Genomic DNA, 18,103 nt, shown 5'->3' on the forward strand with positions numbered 1-18,103 from the left:
CTGAACACACAGCATGTAAACCTGATGTGTGTGTTTGTCTTGGCACACGAACGTTGTTCCTTCATGTTGGGATAGAGGGGTTCTCTTTTCTGTAGACTTCCCAGGAAGTCTGTAATAAATACAAAACATAGGTATCCACTGACTCACTGATATTTTGTGATGAATGCTTTATCTACTTATGTGTACTGGAAGCCATTAATGTCTTTTGATGATGCACTGCTGGTACAGTGCTCCTCCTTTTTCAAACCAGTGTTGATAGATATGGGTGCTGGTTTGTATTCTAGTTTCTGAAAAAGTTCAGTGTAAGTTTAAATAGCTTCGTACTTTTTTCTGATTCCGAATAATTTTAATAAGAGTGTTACTTGTACACGTTAGTTCTAAAACAAATAATGTCCTTTTGTGGCCTGTAGAGGGTCTGTTGATGGTGCAGCTGCACAGATCTGGTAATGATGGGTGTTTCATTCATTGCGTGGGGCTCAAATCAGCATTTGCACTTGGCTCTTTAGGAATAACGTGACCTTTCTTTGGTTCTTTCTGTTTTTGGAATCTTTGGCTGAAATTTAACATAGGGCAGAGGTCTTAAAGATAAGTAAGCCCTGTGAGTTTCATGAGAATTGCTGAGACCTGTCGCAGTGACCTGAACAGAGAGGAAAAAGCTGCAGCAAGAGATGAGGTGTTGGTAGAGCACTGCAGAGCCTGCGTGGGAGAGCAGCCATGTGAGTGCCCTGCCACTGGGAAAAGCTTCAGCTGTAGCTTTCAGACAACCGTAAAACATCAATCCATAGGAAATGAACTTCCTTCGTTTTTATTCTCAGGGAGCTATTAATCAGTTGGTTATCAGAATATTCAGAACAGGTCTAATGCGGTGTTGAAATGGTTAGAAAAATGGAGCATAAACCACGGTACGTTTCCCATCGGTGGGAAAACATGCAGAAGTCCTGAGGCAGATTGGAACTCCACACATGGAAGAAGATTGTTTCATTTAGAAGTGAGCTGATGCTGCTGGGATTTTTTTTTACGTAGAAATACTTGGTAGAAAGGGTGTACCGAAGGGACAGTTTCTCATGTGCCTCCTGTTTGCTAACCTGATAAAGGCAGAATAAAGACTGGTTACTCAGAATCAGTGCGGTTACTAGGAGAGAACTTGGGCCATAGTATGAGTTTCTTCACTAATGGCTAATTGTTGGGGAAGCAGTTATTAGTTTGTATATTGTGCAACATGAGGCATTGGTTAAATTGCACTGACAGAATTGATTAATATTTTGAAAGCAAGTTTTCATAATCCATTAACCTTCTGATTTCTTTCTGAAAAGACTCATCAAATCTGTTTTATTTGGGGCATTTTGCAATTTCTGGAGCATATGGTCTGCCCACTGTGCTGGAGATGAATTTTGCCTCAACTGTCATTTAGAATCTTTGGCTTCACTTGACAGATCCCATTTTTTGCAGTGGATGAAATTGTGGAAGTAGTAATTTTCTGATATGTTTAAGAAAGTGACCATCTAGATAAGCATCTGCTTTATATGAAGATTTCTATACCACCGGATGAAAGATGCCTTGGCTGAGTGGTGTTTGTTGACAGCTGTCAGGCTGAGGATATTCCTGTTTTAATAAAATCTTAAGGAATTGCAGGTGCATTTCTCTAAGTTTCTGTTATTATCTATTTCCTTCAATGTCTTTTAAGTTATCAGCTGCTTATAAATGGAGCAGTGGTTAAATTGCTGGGCATCTGGAGGCCTGCGGGGTTCTACCGCATCATCCTGCAGGCATTATATGATAGATTCATGGAGCAGACTGTGGTGCTATAGTCTTCTTGTTGCACATGTTGAACTCCAGGTATCAGCAGCACCGAACATGTTTGGCACGTTATCAGTGTGGTACCATTTGTTGACTGTTTATAGTGAGACTTACTGGGTGAAAATCCCTTAAATACAGTAATGTTTTAGGAGGCCCGTTGTGTCTTTGAGCTGAAAAAATATTTCTTGACCCTTTTCGTCTTTAGAAGGAACAACTGATAACAACCTGGCACCAGTCCTTTTACTTCAGATTGACAGTATTGTTGTTAGCATCCCACTGCATTAAGCTAATTCGCTGAAACTTTCCTGGGAACTTATATATGCCTTTCCTATAGTGTGTGCCAGTGCACAGCAGATTGTTTTATGACCACCTGCAGTCACTAATGAATATCCCCTTCTGTATCATGGAACACAGACATTTGTTAGACCTGAGCAGAGTTTTAGTGAGACTTTACAGTGTTGAATTCCTTTGGAAAGTGCTTTCACTACATCATTATCTCTATGAACGTGGCCACATAAAAATTGGGAAAGCCTTCATTCCACTGACGTAAAATAATATGTAAATATGTAACTTGGACTGAGCTAGCATGCAAAGCTATTCAGGATGGTGCTTCTCTGCCCCACTGTGGAAGTCTCCACGACATATGAGAGAATGTGGGGGATCTGTGGGGGACCTTCTGTAGGGAAAGCCTGAAATGCTTGGGGTTGGTGGCTGTGGGATGCGCTGACTGGATGCTCCTTTCTCTCTTGTGTTTCCTGGGAGTAACAAATATTGGAGGTCTCATTAAAAAAATATGTCAAAAGGGCTCCTATACCGAGGAGTCTTCTGCAGCATTGATTCCAACCACGTACTTCCATGTTTTCTTTTTTCACTCAATACTCTGGAATCTTTCTGTGTTACCCATTAAGTGTTTTAGTGTTTTGCAGGGGAATCTAATAGTTCCTGCTTGCTAAACCTGCCATAATGAATAAGTGTGTGTAGTTGAATAGCAGTGCGATTTGTGAGAAGTCTTGTGTGTGTACTTTGGCACTGTTATATGAAAGTTGTCTCCTTTTATAGATGTATTTTTTTCACCTCCATTTTTATATACTCCATTCTTATTTCCCCCTTGGTATTTTTGGTGGAGAAGTACAGATGTTCCTTCCTATTTACATAATCAAAAAAGCTGCCCAAAATGTTCAGCTTCTACAATAATACATATTTTTGGAGCTATGAAACTTTAGTGTTAGAATTTAGCCTGCTCCACCCTGATGTTTTTTCAGGTAAAAAAAAAAAAAAAAAAAAAAAATCGAATCTTACATGGAAAGTAAATACAAAAGCCAAGACCACCTCGTGCACTCTTCTGTGGTCAGAAAGCTGTGAGCGTTCTGCAGGGCACAAGAGCTCGTATTGTTTGTGCCCCCGTGTGCTGAGCTCCTTAGGACTGATCTGGTTCCCTCAATAGGTAAAGGTAGAGCAGCTCCAGTTGGCACCGGGGAGAAAAATGCATGCGATGCTGCTGCCAGAGGAGAGCACGGCTGTGTGGCTTCCCTGCAATCTGCCCACAGGTGAACTGCCAAAAGCTGACACTTCTGGCTCAGCTTTCCGGAATTATTTTACATGATAATAGAAATGGTGTAGGTGCACAATTCTTTTATGTTCGTTCCTGTTGTTTTGAGCAGGATTTTCTGGTATGCTGGGCAAGTAAATTAACGCTGTTGGTATTAATAACCAGAAACTTAATTTTACATTTCTTGTTTTTCTACAGTACTGTGTGCAAAGAACTTGGTGAAAAAGGACTTTTTCCGTAAGTAGCTGTTCAAGTTTTAAACATTTATAGTTGGGATAAATATTGTGCAAGTTCTGTAAATCCCTGTTTGCATGTGATTCCTGTATTTGGTTGGTTGCATTAAGGGGTCTTTCATGTTTTTGCTCCATTTCATTTCAGGGCTTTTGATTACTTTTTTTTTTTTTTCTTGGATGACACAACATTCATAATAATAATTAAAACCAAAATACATTAAAGCTTTCCTTCTCCCCTTGTTTTTTTGTTTTTTGTTTTTTTTAATTTAATTTAATTTTTTTCTATGGGACTGGGAAATAAACCTACTCTCTCAAGCAAATGATGTTTTTCAGCATTAGTGTCATGTACTTAAAATACAGAAGAACTTTTTGTCCAGCAGACATATAAGTGCATCTTAATTATTAATTGTATCATAATGCTTACGTACTCTGAAATTATATTTTAATTAATGAGGAGGTGAAGCAGGCAGACAGGAATGTTATTGGCTCTGTAGGCATGCACACACACATCACCTGCCTGCTGCCTTCTTGCTGGGGGTAGGAAGAATTCAAAAGATCAGACCTGAGCTTTGAAGAGAACAGTTCCTTACTGCAGCTAAGCCAGTCGGCAGCATGGATCCCAGCAGGCCCCTCCCTGCCTGCACTGCCTTTATCCCCATCTGCCATGTCTGGCACCAGCCCTGGGCCACTGGTGCCAGACTGGCTCTGTCTGCGTCGCCTGAGGAAGCAGCGCTGGTGCAAAACTTACACTACAGAAAAAGCGAATAATGTTTCACCTCTGCAATTCCTGCAGCTGAGTCACTGGGCATGCAGATGAGGGCAGGAATTAGTGTGAGGGAAAAACAGTGTTAGTGGTGGGACCATCCCTTCTGGGGTCAGTTAATAGCTCAGGACAGCAGTTGCAGTAGAGCTAATTGTAGGCTGCTTTGGTCCTGCTTCTTTCCCACCCTCGGCTGTGTCGTCCAGTACTGTCTTTGCATGGGGTTTTTGTTAGCAGCTGAACCTGTGCTGAGTATTTCTGAGGTACTAAGATAGGAGAAAATGCAGCAGGAAATGAGCAGAAAAACGAAGATGACCTCAAAAGCATGTATAATCTGCTATAGACAATTTCCTTTAATGCAAATGTCAACTAAAATACTGATGACAGTCGGCCTTTAAAATAGAAAGAGTGCAGTTCTGTTTTCCCTATCTTTTGCTGAATGTTTCATATACCAAGAACTTACTCAATCTTGAATTAAGGAGATTAAGGTGTTCAGAGGCTTTACAGAAAGATTCCTCCCCCTCCCCCAGGTGTTTGATAGTGATAGAGACTGAGAGAAACTTGTGTGGAATAACTTACGAATCTAGCCATTTCCAGTCCTTAATACATCATGCAATTCTTTTATATCATAGTCAAGAAATATGACTTACTTTTAAAATTGCAGATGGCTTTTATTAACATATGTTTGTTTAAAAAAAGCAGTGATTTAGGATTCTGAAGCATCTTGATCCATTTGCTAATTTTCTTCCTTCTCTTAGGACTTCCTGATCCATTTGCTAAGGTTGTGGTGGACGGATCTGGCCAATGCCATTCTACAGATACTGTGAAGAATACACTTGATCCAAAATGGAATCAGCATTATGACCTGTAGGTGGTAACAGTGATAACCAAAGGTTTGAAGTGCAGTCCTCTAAAGTACACAGAAATTATCTGATGTTCGTAATATTGTCCTACTAACAGCCTGGCAAATATCACAGAGTTTATTAGTTTGGGTGAAAAATACATCTGTCAAAATCGCATTCTCATTTCCCTCAAAATCTAAATGCTGTACTTGATTTTCTAGTGATGATGCCTGCAACGTGCCTTGTACATACTGTAGTATGATCTTATAGTTATATTTTCATATTGACACCTGTAAAGTCAGTAATAGTGTTTTCCTCAAACTGCTTGTCGTATTTTTTTGTAGTACTACACTGTCTTCCTGCTCTGTTTCTTGTTTATTTTTCCATCTTCTGTCTCAGATTCTCTTTTATTACGAATTCTTACATTGTTATCATTGCTTGAGCATCCTTCTGTGTAGTTGAGCAGTATAATCAGTATGACATGTATATGTTGTGTTTTTCTTCTGTTTTTCTAAAGCATGGAGTATGCGATGTAATATGGTTTATCAAAACTTCTACATAGATTTCTTTGTGCTCATGCATTATATATTTTCTGTCCTTTTTATCAGTGCGTTTTTTCTTTCTTGAAAATGAGGAAGAGAAGTGAAAAGTTCTGCCTCACCTTCTTTCTTTCCAATCCATTGTTCAGGTCTTTTTTTTTTTTCTCTCCCATGACTCCATTTCATACCTGTGTTCTGTGTTGAAGTTGTCATCAGTTCACCACGGCTCCCACGTATCTGTCTGCTGTTACTTTGAAGTGGTGACAATGCAAGAAAGCCATTGACAGGTGTGGGTTAGAAGGGACTGTAGGTGCTCCATGTTCTCATGATTTGGAGAGTCGGTTGAATTTTGGAGAAGGAGCAGAAGACATGGGAAACGAGGGAGGAAGTTAACATGCTGTAAGAGTAATGGAAAAAAATAGTAAAACCTTTTGAAAAAACTTCCTTTTTGGTTGCAGTTTTCAAGGAAGGATGAAGAGAAGGTATTTTTGCATTCTTAGCTTGGAAGCAAGACTGTGATCACAGTCTGCATTCTTTTATACAAAACAGGGATAGAAAAGGGGCTCCTAGCAGAACATTTTGTTCTGAGGCAGATTTGGGCCATCTCTGTGTCGTCGTACTTAAAATTAATTGTGCATGTTACTTAAAGTGCACAGTTTTCCTTAAAGGTTCCCAGATCTTCATTTCATTCTTCCATCTAATTTGTGTTTCTGTTGGTGACTGGTGACAAATTGCTCTTAATCAGGTACAGGTATGTGTCTCCTTGCTTAACCTGTATGTTTATAAGATTTGGGGAAGAGCTCCTTTTTTTTTTTTTTAACATGACTAGATTTTGCTTAGTTAGGATATTATTTTCAGTATAAATTACATGTTCTCTAGGGTTAACTGCTGTGCTCGATTCCAGCAGTTGAATTCTTTAATGAACAGAAGTATACAGAGCCTTTCTAATCCAGAGCACAATTAATTGTTGTGGCAAGCCTTGTAATTTGAAAGTAATCCTCTCTCTCTCTCAATTTTCATAATCATTTATCCCTTTTTATTGTTATTGTCTTGCTTGTCATCCTTTACTCTGTAGAAACTTATTTTCATTTATAAATACCTGTAGTTAGTCTTCAGTTCCTCTTTGAAGCAATAAAAGATCAATTGTTTGAGCTACAACAGCTCACTGTCTGTCTTTTATTTTAGATATACTTTTAATATACTTAGTGTCAGGTCTCAGCTCTTGATCTGAACCAGATAATTAGGTAATGAAATACTCCTTTTTTGGGGAAAAAAAAATTAGTAAAAATAGTAACCAGTCTACTGCCAAGCACCTGATGGAAGACCTCGTAGGCTGCAGGGATTCATTTTCTCATTCTTTGAAAGTAATAGTGTATTAGGTTTTTAGAACTTCCTAATGTTTACCCTGACAACACACCACTGCATGGGAACGCTGGTCTGACTTACAACACTTCCACTGTTACAGGAAATACTTTGCACACCAAGCATAACCCATGGAGTCTTGGTGGCAGAATGCCTGCTTGCCTGCTTCTGCCCCCACAAAGCATAGGAAATCCACCAGAGGAAGGTGGAGTTATGTAGATTTTTTCTTTTTTTCTGAAGTCCTGCTTTTCTTCCTATCATTTTTGAATGACTGCAGTAGTTTTACATGCAGTAAAGTTGTTCTCTTTGTAATTGCATTCATTGAAGTCCCCTGTATGGGATTTGTGTAACAGGTTAACACCGCTTCTAATCTTGTGTATCACATAATAGCATGTGAAAATGGCCCACTAAGATGGATCTGTTGCAGTGTGTTTATGGAATAATGTCTGAATTAGCTGGCTAAGTCCAAGGGAATTTTGTTTTGTTAACCTGGTTCAGCATAACAGATACTCTGTTGTATAAGATGTTTTTAAAGAATTCTTTAGTGTTATAAAGAACAAAAAAAGTTTTGTTTTTGCCTTACATGGTCCTTAATTTCTTATTGTGAAAGAAAGCAGCTGAATTAGTTAGATGCTGTGATTCTTAAGTCTGGATGGGTGTGTGTAGAGGGGGAAATGTGAGATGCCTTCCAGAAAGAAATTACCAAATAGTTGCTGTCTGAATGCAGTTTAATGTTAGCAAAATACCACGCTTGCCCTGGATGTATTCCCTTCCTTATTTTCAGGCTTGTTTGTGCTTTCCCTATTGTTAAGGGCTCTTCTCAAAGCTTTGAATAACCAGACTTTGTGTCTACACATCTTCTTGCACTAAAAGCATTCAAATGCTATTTAAACCATACCCAATTGCTTTTGTTCCCTTCCTCACCCTTGTTCCATAGTTGCAGTCTCTCCCACAGCTTTCCCATTCTCACCTATTCTCTCTAGCCTGTTCCAGCCTTCTCTATCAGCCTCTACCCTTATAGCACAGCAAACTCTAAAAGATATTTGTGCCATAGTCTGCTCCTTGACCCCTCCTTGCTCTGTGGCCTTCCAGTCTGCGCCCCAAGATTCTAGCAAGGATTCATGGCTTTTCCTCCTTGTTGCACCTCTCCAATTCACTGTAGCTTCTCCCAGCTGCTGTGACTACTCCACTCCCCAGCATCTCCTTGCTGCAAGTTCAAGTGTTGCTCTGTGCCTCTGCCTTCTCAAGCTGCAGCGCTGCCCCAAGCAGAACCACCACTCTCCCTTACCATCACCGTGTAACAGTCTGGTCTCCTTGATGTGGCTGTTTGGACTGATGTGGTGAAGCTTTTGCCCTCTGCATTCAGGTGGAAGTGTTGCTGGCTCTGGCAGATCTGGCTGTTCCAGCTCGAGCACGGCAGATATGTGTCTTTGCTGAACCTTTGAGGTGTGTCTGTTGTGCAGTAGGAGCTCTTCTGCCTGCTGTTTGCTTGCTGCAGCTGCTTTACAGTGTTTTTTAGGCTTAATTCAGTGTTGGGTTGGGTCATATCAAGGAGGGGAAGAAGAGCAGGCAGCCAGTGCCATGTGTACATGCTGTGTTCCTGCCCCAGCCCCTGGCTCAGTGCTGCAGGCTCAGAACAGCCCTGTTACTTCCAGAGATGAGAGCAATTGTCAGGGTGGGGAGAAGAGGAAAAATCTGGGATGACATTTTTTGTTATTTCTCTTCTCCCTCTTATCCTTCGGCCTGAAAACAGTTGATAACTCAAAGCATGACATTACTGTTACTGTTATATTTAAAACAAGCAGAAAAACAAATGTGGAAAAAAAATAACAACAGAAATTGGAAAACAGAGAAACAAACTAAATAATTTGTCCAGCTCATAAAAGGAAACAAAGCCTAAGTGACAGCATGGATTAGAAGTAGGGAATTCCTGGCTTCCAAGTCTGAATTCATTCCTCTTGATGTTGCATTTTTCTCTCTTTCTGGAGGGAATACATCTGGCTTGTGATCAGGAAGAGATGTGTTTTTTCAGGAATAAGTTTTTTCCACTTTCTTCATTCTGCTTCTCTACCAAGCTGAACTCTTTGGGGAAAATGTGTACAATGCCATGGGGCTGAAAGGCTGCGGGGTACCAGACCTTCCTGGCGTGGTATCTTGGCACAGGAGGAGTACTGTCCTGGCAAAGACAAATTTATTTAGGCAAAGTTACAACTGTCCCTGTGTCATACATTTGATCAAAATATTTTGCAGCTTTCCAGAATGGCATTTACATGATTTTTGTCTAGAAGTGGAAGTGCTAAGAATAGGCAGTCGTCGTAACGTTTCCAAATGTGTGATTCTTATCCGAAGCCCTAACTTCACAGATTAGGGAAATGCAGGGGTATAGACCAGATGCTCTGTAGTTAACAAAACATATACAGAAATTGAGTTTCCACATTTCCACTTCATTAATACTAATACTGTTGTCTTTGTTGAAGGATTTAAGCAGTGAAATTGATATTGCTGATGAAGTGGAGTTTCAAAAATAAATAAATAAAGCCTCTAAGAACTTGAACGAGTAATATAAGGAGAAGAAGAGAAGCATCCAATAAATTGAAGTTGTTTCATTTAACTTGCTCACTTTAATTTTTGGAACATTCTTTTTTAATAACAAATAAAATTGCTAACTAAGGCTTATGTTGGAACTTTACTGCCAGATGATGTAAAACAAATGTAACCTACCCACCAAAAGAATTGGGAACATCAGCTTGTCCTACCACCATTCTCTAAATGCAGCCATATATTTTCATGCCTGAAATTATGCGGAATCATAGATGCAGCATTTCCCTATAAAGCCAACCAGCACTTACTGAGCTATTTCTTCTCCTCGTTTCTTTCTCTTCTTTTCATTTGGTGAATGCTGCTTGCCTTGCTTATTTCCTTTAAATGAAAGAATCCGCCAGGTTTTCAGGTCAAAAATCACAGTAGGTGAAGCAGTTGTGTAGTAAGTCCTCACCTGTTTGGTACAGATGGTTTACTGTCTGCATCTCAGCCATGAGAACCTCACCCTGGATGGTTTCAGTAATTCTTGGAAATGGTGTTGTGTATTCAGCTGTTCTGCATATTATTCAAACTGTTCTATTGTGAAATTGTGTTTAACCATATACCTTTGACTTTTTTAAAGCAACAAGGAAAACTGGAAAATTCAAGACAGGTCATGATAAGTCTTTGTTTTTAAGTGCACTTAGCTTGTTCTCATAAAAATTTATTTTAAGTACATGAAACATTGTAGACTGCAACTGTGCACGTGAATACCCATCTTCATCTCGTTTCTCTATGCAAAATTGGCATTGTCAAGGTTGTAAGGCCAAAAATCTAACCTGTACCATGTAATCTGTTTGCTCTTCCAAAAAACTTGGATTTTGTTTGTGTCAGTTGTGGATTTTTAAATTTTTTATTTATTTTTTAATTGTGCACTTGTTATTTTAAAACAGATTCATGTGTATGTGCCTACATTGGGCTTGTCTGTCTTCTGTTTCTTGAATCAGTCCCTGTCTGCAGGTGGTTTAAAAAAAAAAAAGAGTCGAAGTTCTGCTTTGAGTTTTATACCATAAAGGAAAAAGGAAGAAGTGTTAATTGAGAGCTGACATGATCAGAGCTATGATTTTTAACCATGAAAGCCAGATCAATTATTTGGTTTGCCAACCTTGACAGTATCATTTGTATCTTTTTGAAATTACTCAGATGTGTTGAAGGCAGGCAAGTCTTTTGTCACTGGGGGAGAGGTATGTAGGAACTGGCTGAATTATTTGGTTAGCTTTCCTTCAGAAACAGAGGTTAGTTCCCACTTGGAACTAAACTGCAGAAGGCCAGAATCTGTGATCTGGGAGCAGTTCTCATTTTCTAAGCATAGATCCAAATTAATGTTCTTTGACTTAAAATTACTAATATTATGCAGTATTGTCAATAAATGGTATATCATGAGTGTTGTGAAGTTGTCCCTGTAAACCAAGGCTAGCTCACAAAGCAGTTGCTTCAGAGGAGCAGAGATTCAGGCAAACAAAGAAGCAAAGATGCAGTAGCCTACAGTGTGCAGGCTTCCTCAAGTCGGTGAGGCACAGATGTGGGTTTCTCAGAGCATTTGTGTAGAAGTGCTGGCAGGATGCAGCTTGAGCTGGGGACAGGAGGGGAGCCTGGCACTTACTGACTGAGATATGGTTATCAACTTCTTGAAATGGGTCATACTTGTGAAGTAATGTGTGCTTCAAACTGGGCCTTTCTGGAGCTTTCTCAGTAATAATTGATAGCTTCCTGAAGGTTCACTGAGTGCAGGTTTGTAGCTGGGTTTACTTTCTGTTTTCCTGATTGCTCAGAAGAGCAGTAGGGTGACTTGCGCTCCCAGTGGCTGGAAGAGTGGCCTGAGAAAAGCAGTAGATGGAATGCTGCAGAAGGATGCTGAACTTTTCTGTCCTGGCATCCGAAATGTGCTAGCACTGCTAACAAATGCATCCTCTGCAGGCCCTGCCATGGTTTTCCATTAGGCTGAATGTGGGCGTGAATCAAAGCATGTTCATCGCCCTGAGGTGATGGAGTCTCCGAGGCCAGGCCAGTCTGTCAGGGATGCTGTTTTAAACAGTTTTCAGTAGACTTTGGATTCTTATGAGTACATTTGTTCAGAATCAGGATTTTAGATTAATTTGTGTTCAGGTAGATTCCTTCGTGAGACGCACTTCCATTACGGTGTTACGTGCACATCTAAAGATGAGTTGTTCTTGCTGGTAAAGCGTGTGCTCAGTTTTATTGTAATGGCTGATAATTTTTTTTTCCCCTGAGGTCATTTCTGGTGCATCTTCAGAGTATTCAGTAAATGTCATTCACAGTACTGTTGTTCACATTTTTCAGGTATATTGGGAAATCAGATTCAATAACGATCAGTGTGTGGAATCACAAGAAAATACATAAAAAGCAGGGAGCTGGTTTTCTGGGCTGTGTGAGACTTCTTTCAAATGCAATTAACCGCCTTAAAGACACTGGTTGTAAGTAAGCTAAATGCTAATGTTTCTTCTCTTTCAAATGTCTTATGTGCAGAAATGTTAAAGAGTGGCACTTAATTGAGTTTGTGTTGGTTTTTATGAAGCTTGTATGCTCCAAACAGTTTGGTAGTTTGTGCTTTGTTGCTGAGGATGGGCAGGTTAGAGAACATAACACCGTTGGCTTTCCAGTTCTTTTGCCTGGTTCATGAAAGCGGTGGGAGATGCAGTGCAGCAGTCTGGTTGTGCATTGTCAAGACTGAACTTACTGTGCTGGAATTTTGAAGAAAGATTCTCATTACCTCCAAATTTCCGTTTTATTACCTTCAGAAATGCACAGGGTAAATGAAAAGATAATCCTCTCTTGAAGTAACAGCTGTAGTTAAAAATGTCTGGCTCTTCAAAATTAGTAAATTCAGTCGTCATAAAATGTTTTATAACACAGCTTTCTGTTTACTTCTGAAAAAGTTAATCAGTGTGCAAGATCCTGTTTCATTATTATCTTAATTGGTGCTGTTTACACTGATCAGTCATAATGCATTCTAATTTGTGAACAAAATTTGGCACGTTGTTTGTGATGGAAAATTAGTGGTTGCCAATAAAGGTCATTTTCTTTAAAAAAAGGTGACTTGCTGGCAGAGGAGCATTCTGAATTTACTTCAAACAGGTTCCCTGCTGATAAAGTTAGAACTGAAGTTTTTGTTTTCAAATCTCTCTCATTAAATCAGCATTTCAGAACATTACATTTTGCTCTGTTTTATGAAGTTCCACTGATACAGTGTGCAACAAATGAGTTGATTCTGCAGGCTGGCTGTGTGCTGTGAGATGGCACACCGTGAGCTTATGACAGCTGCTGGTCAAGGGACTAAAATGTGAAGTAAGCTTCTGTTAACAGAGCTTTGTGAAGTAGGGCAGATATTTCAGAAACTTGTTTTCTGTTTTGGAATTACAGAAAATTGGGTCTCAAGATTTTTAATTTTGCCTCCCTTCTTGAATTTTGCTTCTTGAAGTCCTGACTGTCTTGTGCTCAGGTCATTTTTGTTCTGATGATACTTTGGAGTGCTTTTCAAAGACATCAAAATGTTGCATGACGTGTGTCCTTGTTTTCTAGATCAGAGATTGGATCTGTGCAAGCTTGGGCCAAATGACAATGACACTGTTAGAGGACAGATAGTAGGTAAGTGAGGCTTTTAATCTTTTAGTTCTCTTGTAGCTGAACAGTAGCTGTAGAAATACCCTTCTAATCAGGTTTCTGTATTTATTTATTTTTTAAATTCAGCATCTCGTGCCAGAGACATTTGGACCTAAAGATAAAAGTGTGTATGCAGAGAATTACCAAATGTAAAAATAAAATGCATGCTGTAATAAGTGTTGGGAGAGTTAAGATGCTACAGAGATCATATGAAAACTATTTAGGAAGTGTTGAATTTCTCTGTAAACAAAAGTAGCAGTTTAATCCTTGTGAACTACAGACTTCTTGTCCGTTGAGGGCACCAGCAAAGTCGTGCTTCCTGTATGTTTTGGGCAAGATTAGAACATCTTGCTGAGGCAAGAGTGGGTTTATATTTGGGGCTATTTGGTCAGTTCATTTTGGGGTATTAACAGGCCTGTCACCAGTCTTGATAACTGTGCTTCATCATTCCATTGCTTGTCAGCCATAAATAACTTAAGAATGAAAAAATAATTTCTTAAACCTGACAAATTGGGAAAAATAAAGCATCCAGAAATGACTTCATAAACCTTTTGGTGCATTGTGAGTCGTTTCAAACAACTGCTTTGAATAGGTAATTTCAGAGGTCAAAAATAGGGTGGATAAGGAGAAAAAGTCTTTCTGGCAAAGTGTTAATGAGAGTTTTTGGAGGGAGGGGTGAAAAAAATGAGTTTACATGTTCACTTCTGTGTTCAATTCCTGCTTCAAGTAATATGTCAGCCAGAGAAAACAATCAGCTTTCCTCTAGGTCCTGCTGAATAATACCTATGGCTTTATCTCATCATGTTGCTTTAATCTGTCTAGCATCTGATCTGAGAGTGTTTGCATGGTATTCAGATAAGAGTAAGGTGGCACAGAAGGGTCAAACGGTGGTAGAAGTGTGGAACTTAGGTGCACTGCTGACACTTCAGACCATTCCTGAGCATTACATTTTCCATGTGAACCTGCACAAAAGAATGGAAGATAAACCAGACATTTTTCTAGGCAGTTCAGCTTGCTTTTTAGTTTTTGCTCCAGTATGCTGGTCCCCTGATCGCCCAGGCTGTGTGCGTCTGTGTGGCTTTTTTGTTTTGTTCTGTTTTTCTGAGATGCTTTTTCAGAAGAATCTGAGCACAGCCGAGGAGAGAGCTTGTTCAGGGCCTGCTCCAAGCAGCAGAGGTGTCCCCTGCCTGCAGCCATCCTTCAGGCATGATGATACTAGCAGGGTCTGTGCCCTCACTCCGTCACATGCTCTCATGCTGCCCTCCAGAGTACACAGCATGCATCCTTGTTGTCATGAGAACAGCAGTGTTAATGTGGGTGCTTTAAACGGGAAACAAAATACAAAGCAGAAAGATCTCAAGGCTGCTGGGATGCCGCAAAGGAAACCTGACTCAAATGCCATGTGTGGGCATGGCACATATGCTTCAGAGACGTGGCACAGATAAGCAGCTGTCAGCCAGGTGGCCGGAAACCAGACTGACCAGTTGGCTTAAGCTGATGTGGTTGTGAGAAGTGGTACAGCCAAAGAAGCATTTATTCGTATGGCATGCTGCTGGGACTGTCCTTAATTAGTAGGAGCTGCTGGGTGATGCATTAAACCCGCAGAAAAACCACAGCTTGTTAGGTTACTGCAGAGACCTCTGTATGTTGTGCTTTATGCTGTTATCATCAGAAAGGTTTCCTCAGTCGTGGCTGTGTTTTAATTTAGTGCACGCTCAGCAAAATGTGGGGACTCCTGTCTCTTTTGTTGGAAATGTCATTATTAATCTTCTCACGTTTTAATCTTTCTTCTCTAATACAATTTTGCTGAATAAGTGAATGAGCCTGAGTGAGTCGGTGGTTCCACTGCTGTTGTTACATGGTAGAAAAATCTTTTAAAATTAAGTAACAAAATAGAATAAGATGTAAATGTACTCCCAGCCCTTTTAATGATAAATTGTCTTCAATGAGGAAGCTATGACAAATGGGAAAACGATATTACAGTGTCATTGATATCTTCAGGTGACAGTAACCCTACAAATCAAGTACGCAGTGGATATGGCTTTATAATTTGGGTCAGGGAGCAAGAAAAACTTTATTTAAAATATTTGGGATTGTCTTCGAAGGGGGGAAGAAGAGGGGGACACTTCTGAGTAGTGGATGCAAAGGGCACCTGAACTGTGTCTTAATCTTGCAGCTGTCTTCTGTGCCACCATTTTATTTCTGATGTGGCGGTGCAGAAAAAATGAGTCCTTACTCATTACAAAATGAAGCCGTGCACAAATTTTGGTCCTCACATAGGCAAAGAGGAGGTAATTGCCTTTGTTTAGTTTCATTTTTGTCTGTGTGTATTGCTTGCCAAACCTTGCCTACATGCAACAACGTGAACTTGTGATGTGTGGGTTTGTTGCAGAATAAATACATAATTTAAGATTTCATATTGTTTGAAATTAAATGTAAGGTACATTTTGCTGTAAGAAGTTACTGTGTAGTGTTAGTGAATGTGGAAGACGAGTTAATACTGATCAAGAGTAAGGCAAGCAGGTGCTGCAGGGTTCCTGGGTTGGTCTGGTGAAGGCCCAAAATCTTAAACTTCAAAGCATGCTGTCATTGACAGTTCAGCATCTCTGGCAAAAGTTACAGGTGGTGTTCCATCTTCACTTAACTTTGTGATCTGAGTGAGTGTTTGGTTGTGTACACATTAAGTCTGGAAGTTTATTCCACTTTGCATGCAGACAGAGCCTGAACAGCTGTCCAAAGGCACGGTAGTGCCACCTCAAGAAATGTGTTACAGCATGGGTTTAGTTTTTAAGTAGTCATTTTATTGTTAAAAGCAAAGCAAAACATCTTAAAAAGTAACCCACAGCAATGCATGTCATAAGGTGTCAGATTAGACATTTGCTAATTATGATACCGGGAACAAAGACTGCCCCTAGAAATCTGTTTTCATAACTGTACTACGCACAACAGCTTCGGACATAAATATTCATCACAAGGAAACGTTTTTAAAAGAAATCCAGTCTTGATACAGTTCGGTTCTGCTGAGAGCAGGAGGGACTTTGCAGGGTGCTGAGCATTGCTTTGTGTGAGTGTTGGTTTGACTTCCTACCACTGACAGTAACTAACTCATGAAATACACAGCATTTCCAGTGGTGTTCAGTTCTGCTTGGTTTTGTATGTGTGTGTAGATGTCATGTGCACATAGAATGTGTGGTAAGGAGTCAAAATCATGTTAGCAGTAGGTTTGGCCCTCGCAGTACATTAGTACAGCCCACTTGCTGCTGGAGCCATTCTGTCCATGAGGACAGCATGGTATGATAGTCCCCTTCCTACAGGGGAAAGCTTATGACAGCTTCAGAATGAACTTCTTTTCCTGCCTTAACTTTATATCTATTTAAACGATGTGTAGAGTATTAACATGTGTGAAAAGCTGTGGAAAATAAAAAATACACAGATCGTGGTTCAGCTTAGTCCTCTGAATTGTGCTGTTTCTCTTTTTAAGTGTCCCTGTAATTCACCTGCAGATGTCATATCTTTAACGATTCCTTTATTATCTCAATAGTAAGTCTTCAGTCCAGAGACCGAATAGGCACGGGAGGACAAGTCGTGGACTGCAGTCGTTTGTTTGACAATGATTTACCAGATGGGTAAGCTGACTCTACTATCAACACAAATACAGTTCACACAAAGGGCTTCTGCAGTAATGGGAAGTCAAAGTATAAATGGGCTAATTTGTTTTTGTTCTCACACTCAAAAGTTCTACAGGTTCAAATTTAGGAGCAGCAAATTAGCCAACAGGGTTACGCAGAATAGTTAATAGTTTGACCCCTCTCTTTTTTTTTGGAAAACAGGAGGAGGTGGCAGATGTGCATAAATGCGTTTTTAAAATATGCTTAGAAAATATACCTTCTAAATTATAGAATTGATAAACTAATATTGTGTTAAATCATGGTCAACAAATTGACTTCATCCAGTTCGTAGTAATGCAGTAGCACACAGGCCTGGCTGTCTTCTACACAGCTGTGCAGCTGTATATACTGTGGTAGAAAACTGTGCTTTTTCTTCTTTCACGTAAATCATGGTGAAGAAAACATGATTGGAAAAGATAATGGAGCCTGAGTTCGTGCTGTCCTTACCTCCCAAACACTGGGCTTGGGATTTTGATATTCCCTGGCAGAGTTAATGACATCATTAACACCTAAAACAGTTTTGCAAATACAGAAATATGCTCTGTTTTAGGTCTGGTGTTGTCATCAACTTTTTCAGAGCAAGCACAGAAGCTCTGAGTGTGATTCTTGGCAGATAAAGACAGGACAAACTCATCAGGTGATGAGCCTTAAAATGTGAATCGTCATCTAGGTTCTAAGCAGCAATGCTTTGTTAATCTAGAATCTGAGGAAGTCCAGAGTGTTTTTGAAAATGCTTTTAAACTATCACTTAAAAATGCTCATTGTATAAATATTGCATATTTGTGTGACTGCAGTTAGCTGTACAGCCCCGTGTATTTTGGAGTGCAAAAATATTAATAATGAAAAAGCCTTGTTAATAGAAGGTGACTTTTTAAATGAAACTAAGCATTGCATGAAGGTGCTGTGAGAGGACTTTTATTGACCACTGATCCTGTTTAAGTTTAGTAAATAAGTTTTTTTCAGTGACTATTTGAATGTAATTAAAATTCAAATATTTATTGAACAAGAAGGTGTGATCTTGTTAATAATACCCTGGTTCTAAGGGAAAAGCATGTAAAAGTAATTAGAGTTGAACTTTCCTTTGTTTCCTGTTACCTTGTTCAGCTAACACGATTCATTATAGTAAGTCTTCCTGAGTTGGCATTTATGATG

General features: G+C 39.7%; 1 protein-coding gene across 6 annotated transcripts in view; it reads left to right on the forward strand.

Annotated features, from left to right (window-relative positions):
• SMURF2 (SMAD specific E3 ubiquitin protein ligase 2) overlaps positions 1-18,103 on the forward strand; it is a 56,755-nt gene that overhangs the window by 20,449 nt on the left and 18,203 nt on the right. For all 6 annotated transcript variants that reach the window (XR_008207922.1, XR_008207921.1, XR_008207924.1 and 3 more), the window contains exons 2-6: positions 3,545-3,583; positions 5,098-5,206; positions 11,964-12,097; positions 13,203-13,268; positions 16,825-16,909. Coding sequence is in view for 1 of the 6 variants with exons in the window: in XM_052687826.1 (XP_052543786.1) it covers positions 3,545-3,583; positions 5,098-5,206; positions 11,964-12,097; positions 13,203-13,268; positions 16,825-16,909 (433 nt within the window). In the remaining 5 variants the exon portion in view is untranslated. The remainder of the gene's footprint in view (positions 1-3,544; positions 3,584-5,097; positions 5,207-11,963; positions 12,098-13,202; positions 13,269-16,824; positions 16,910-18,103) is intronic.

This window comes from Tympanuchus pallidicinctus, unplaced genomic scaffold (assembly GCF_026119805.1).
Source record: "Tympanuchus pallidicinctus isolate F22 unplaced genomic scaffold, pur_lepc_1.0 scaffold23, whole genome shotgun sequence".
Lineage (NCBI taxonomy): Eukaryota > Metazoa > Chordata > Aves > Galliformes > Phasianidae > Tympanuchus > Tympanuchus pallidicinctus.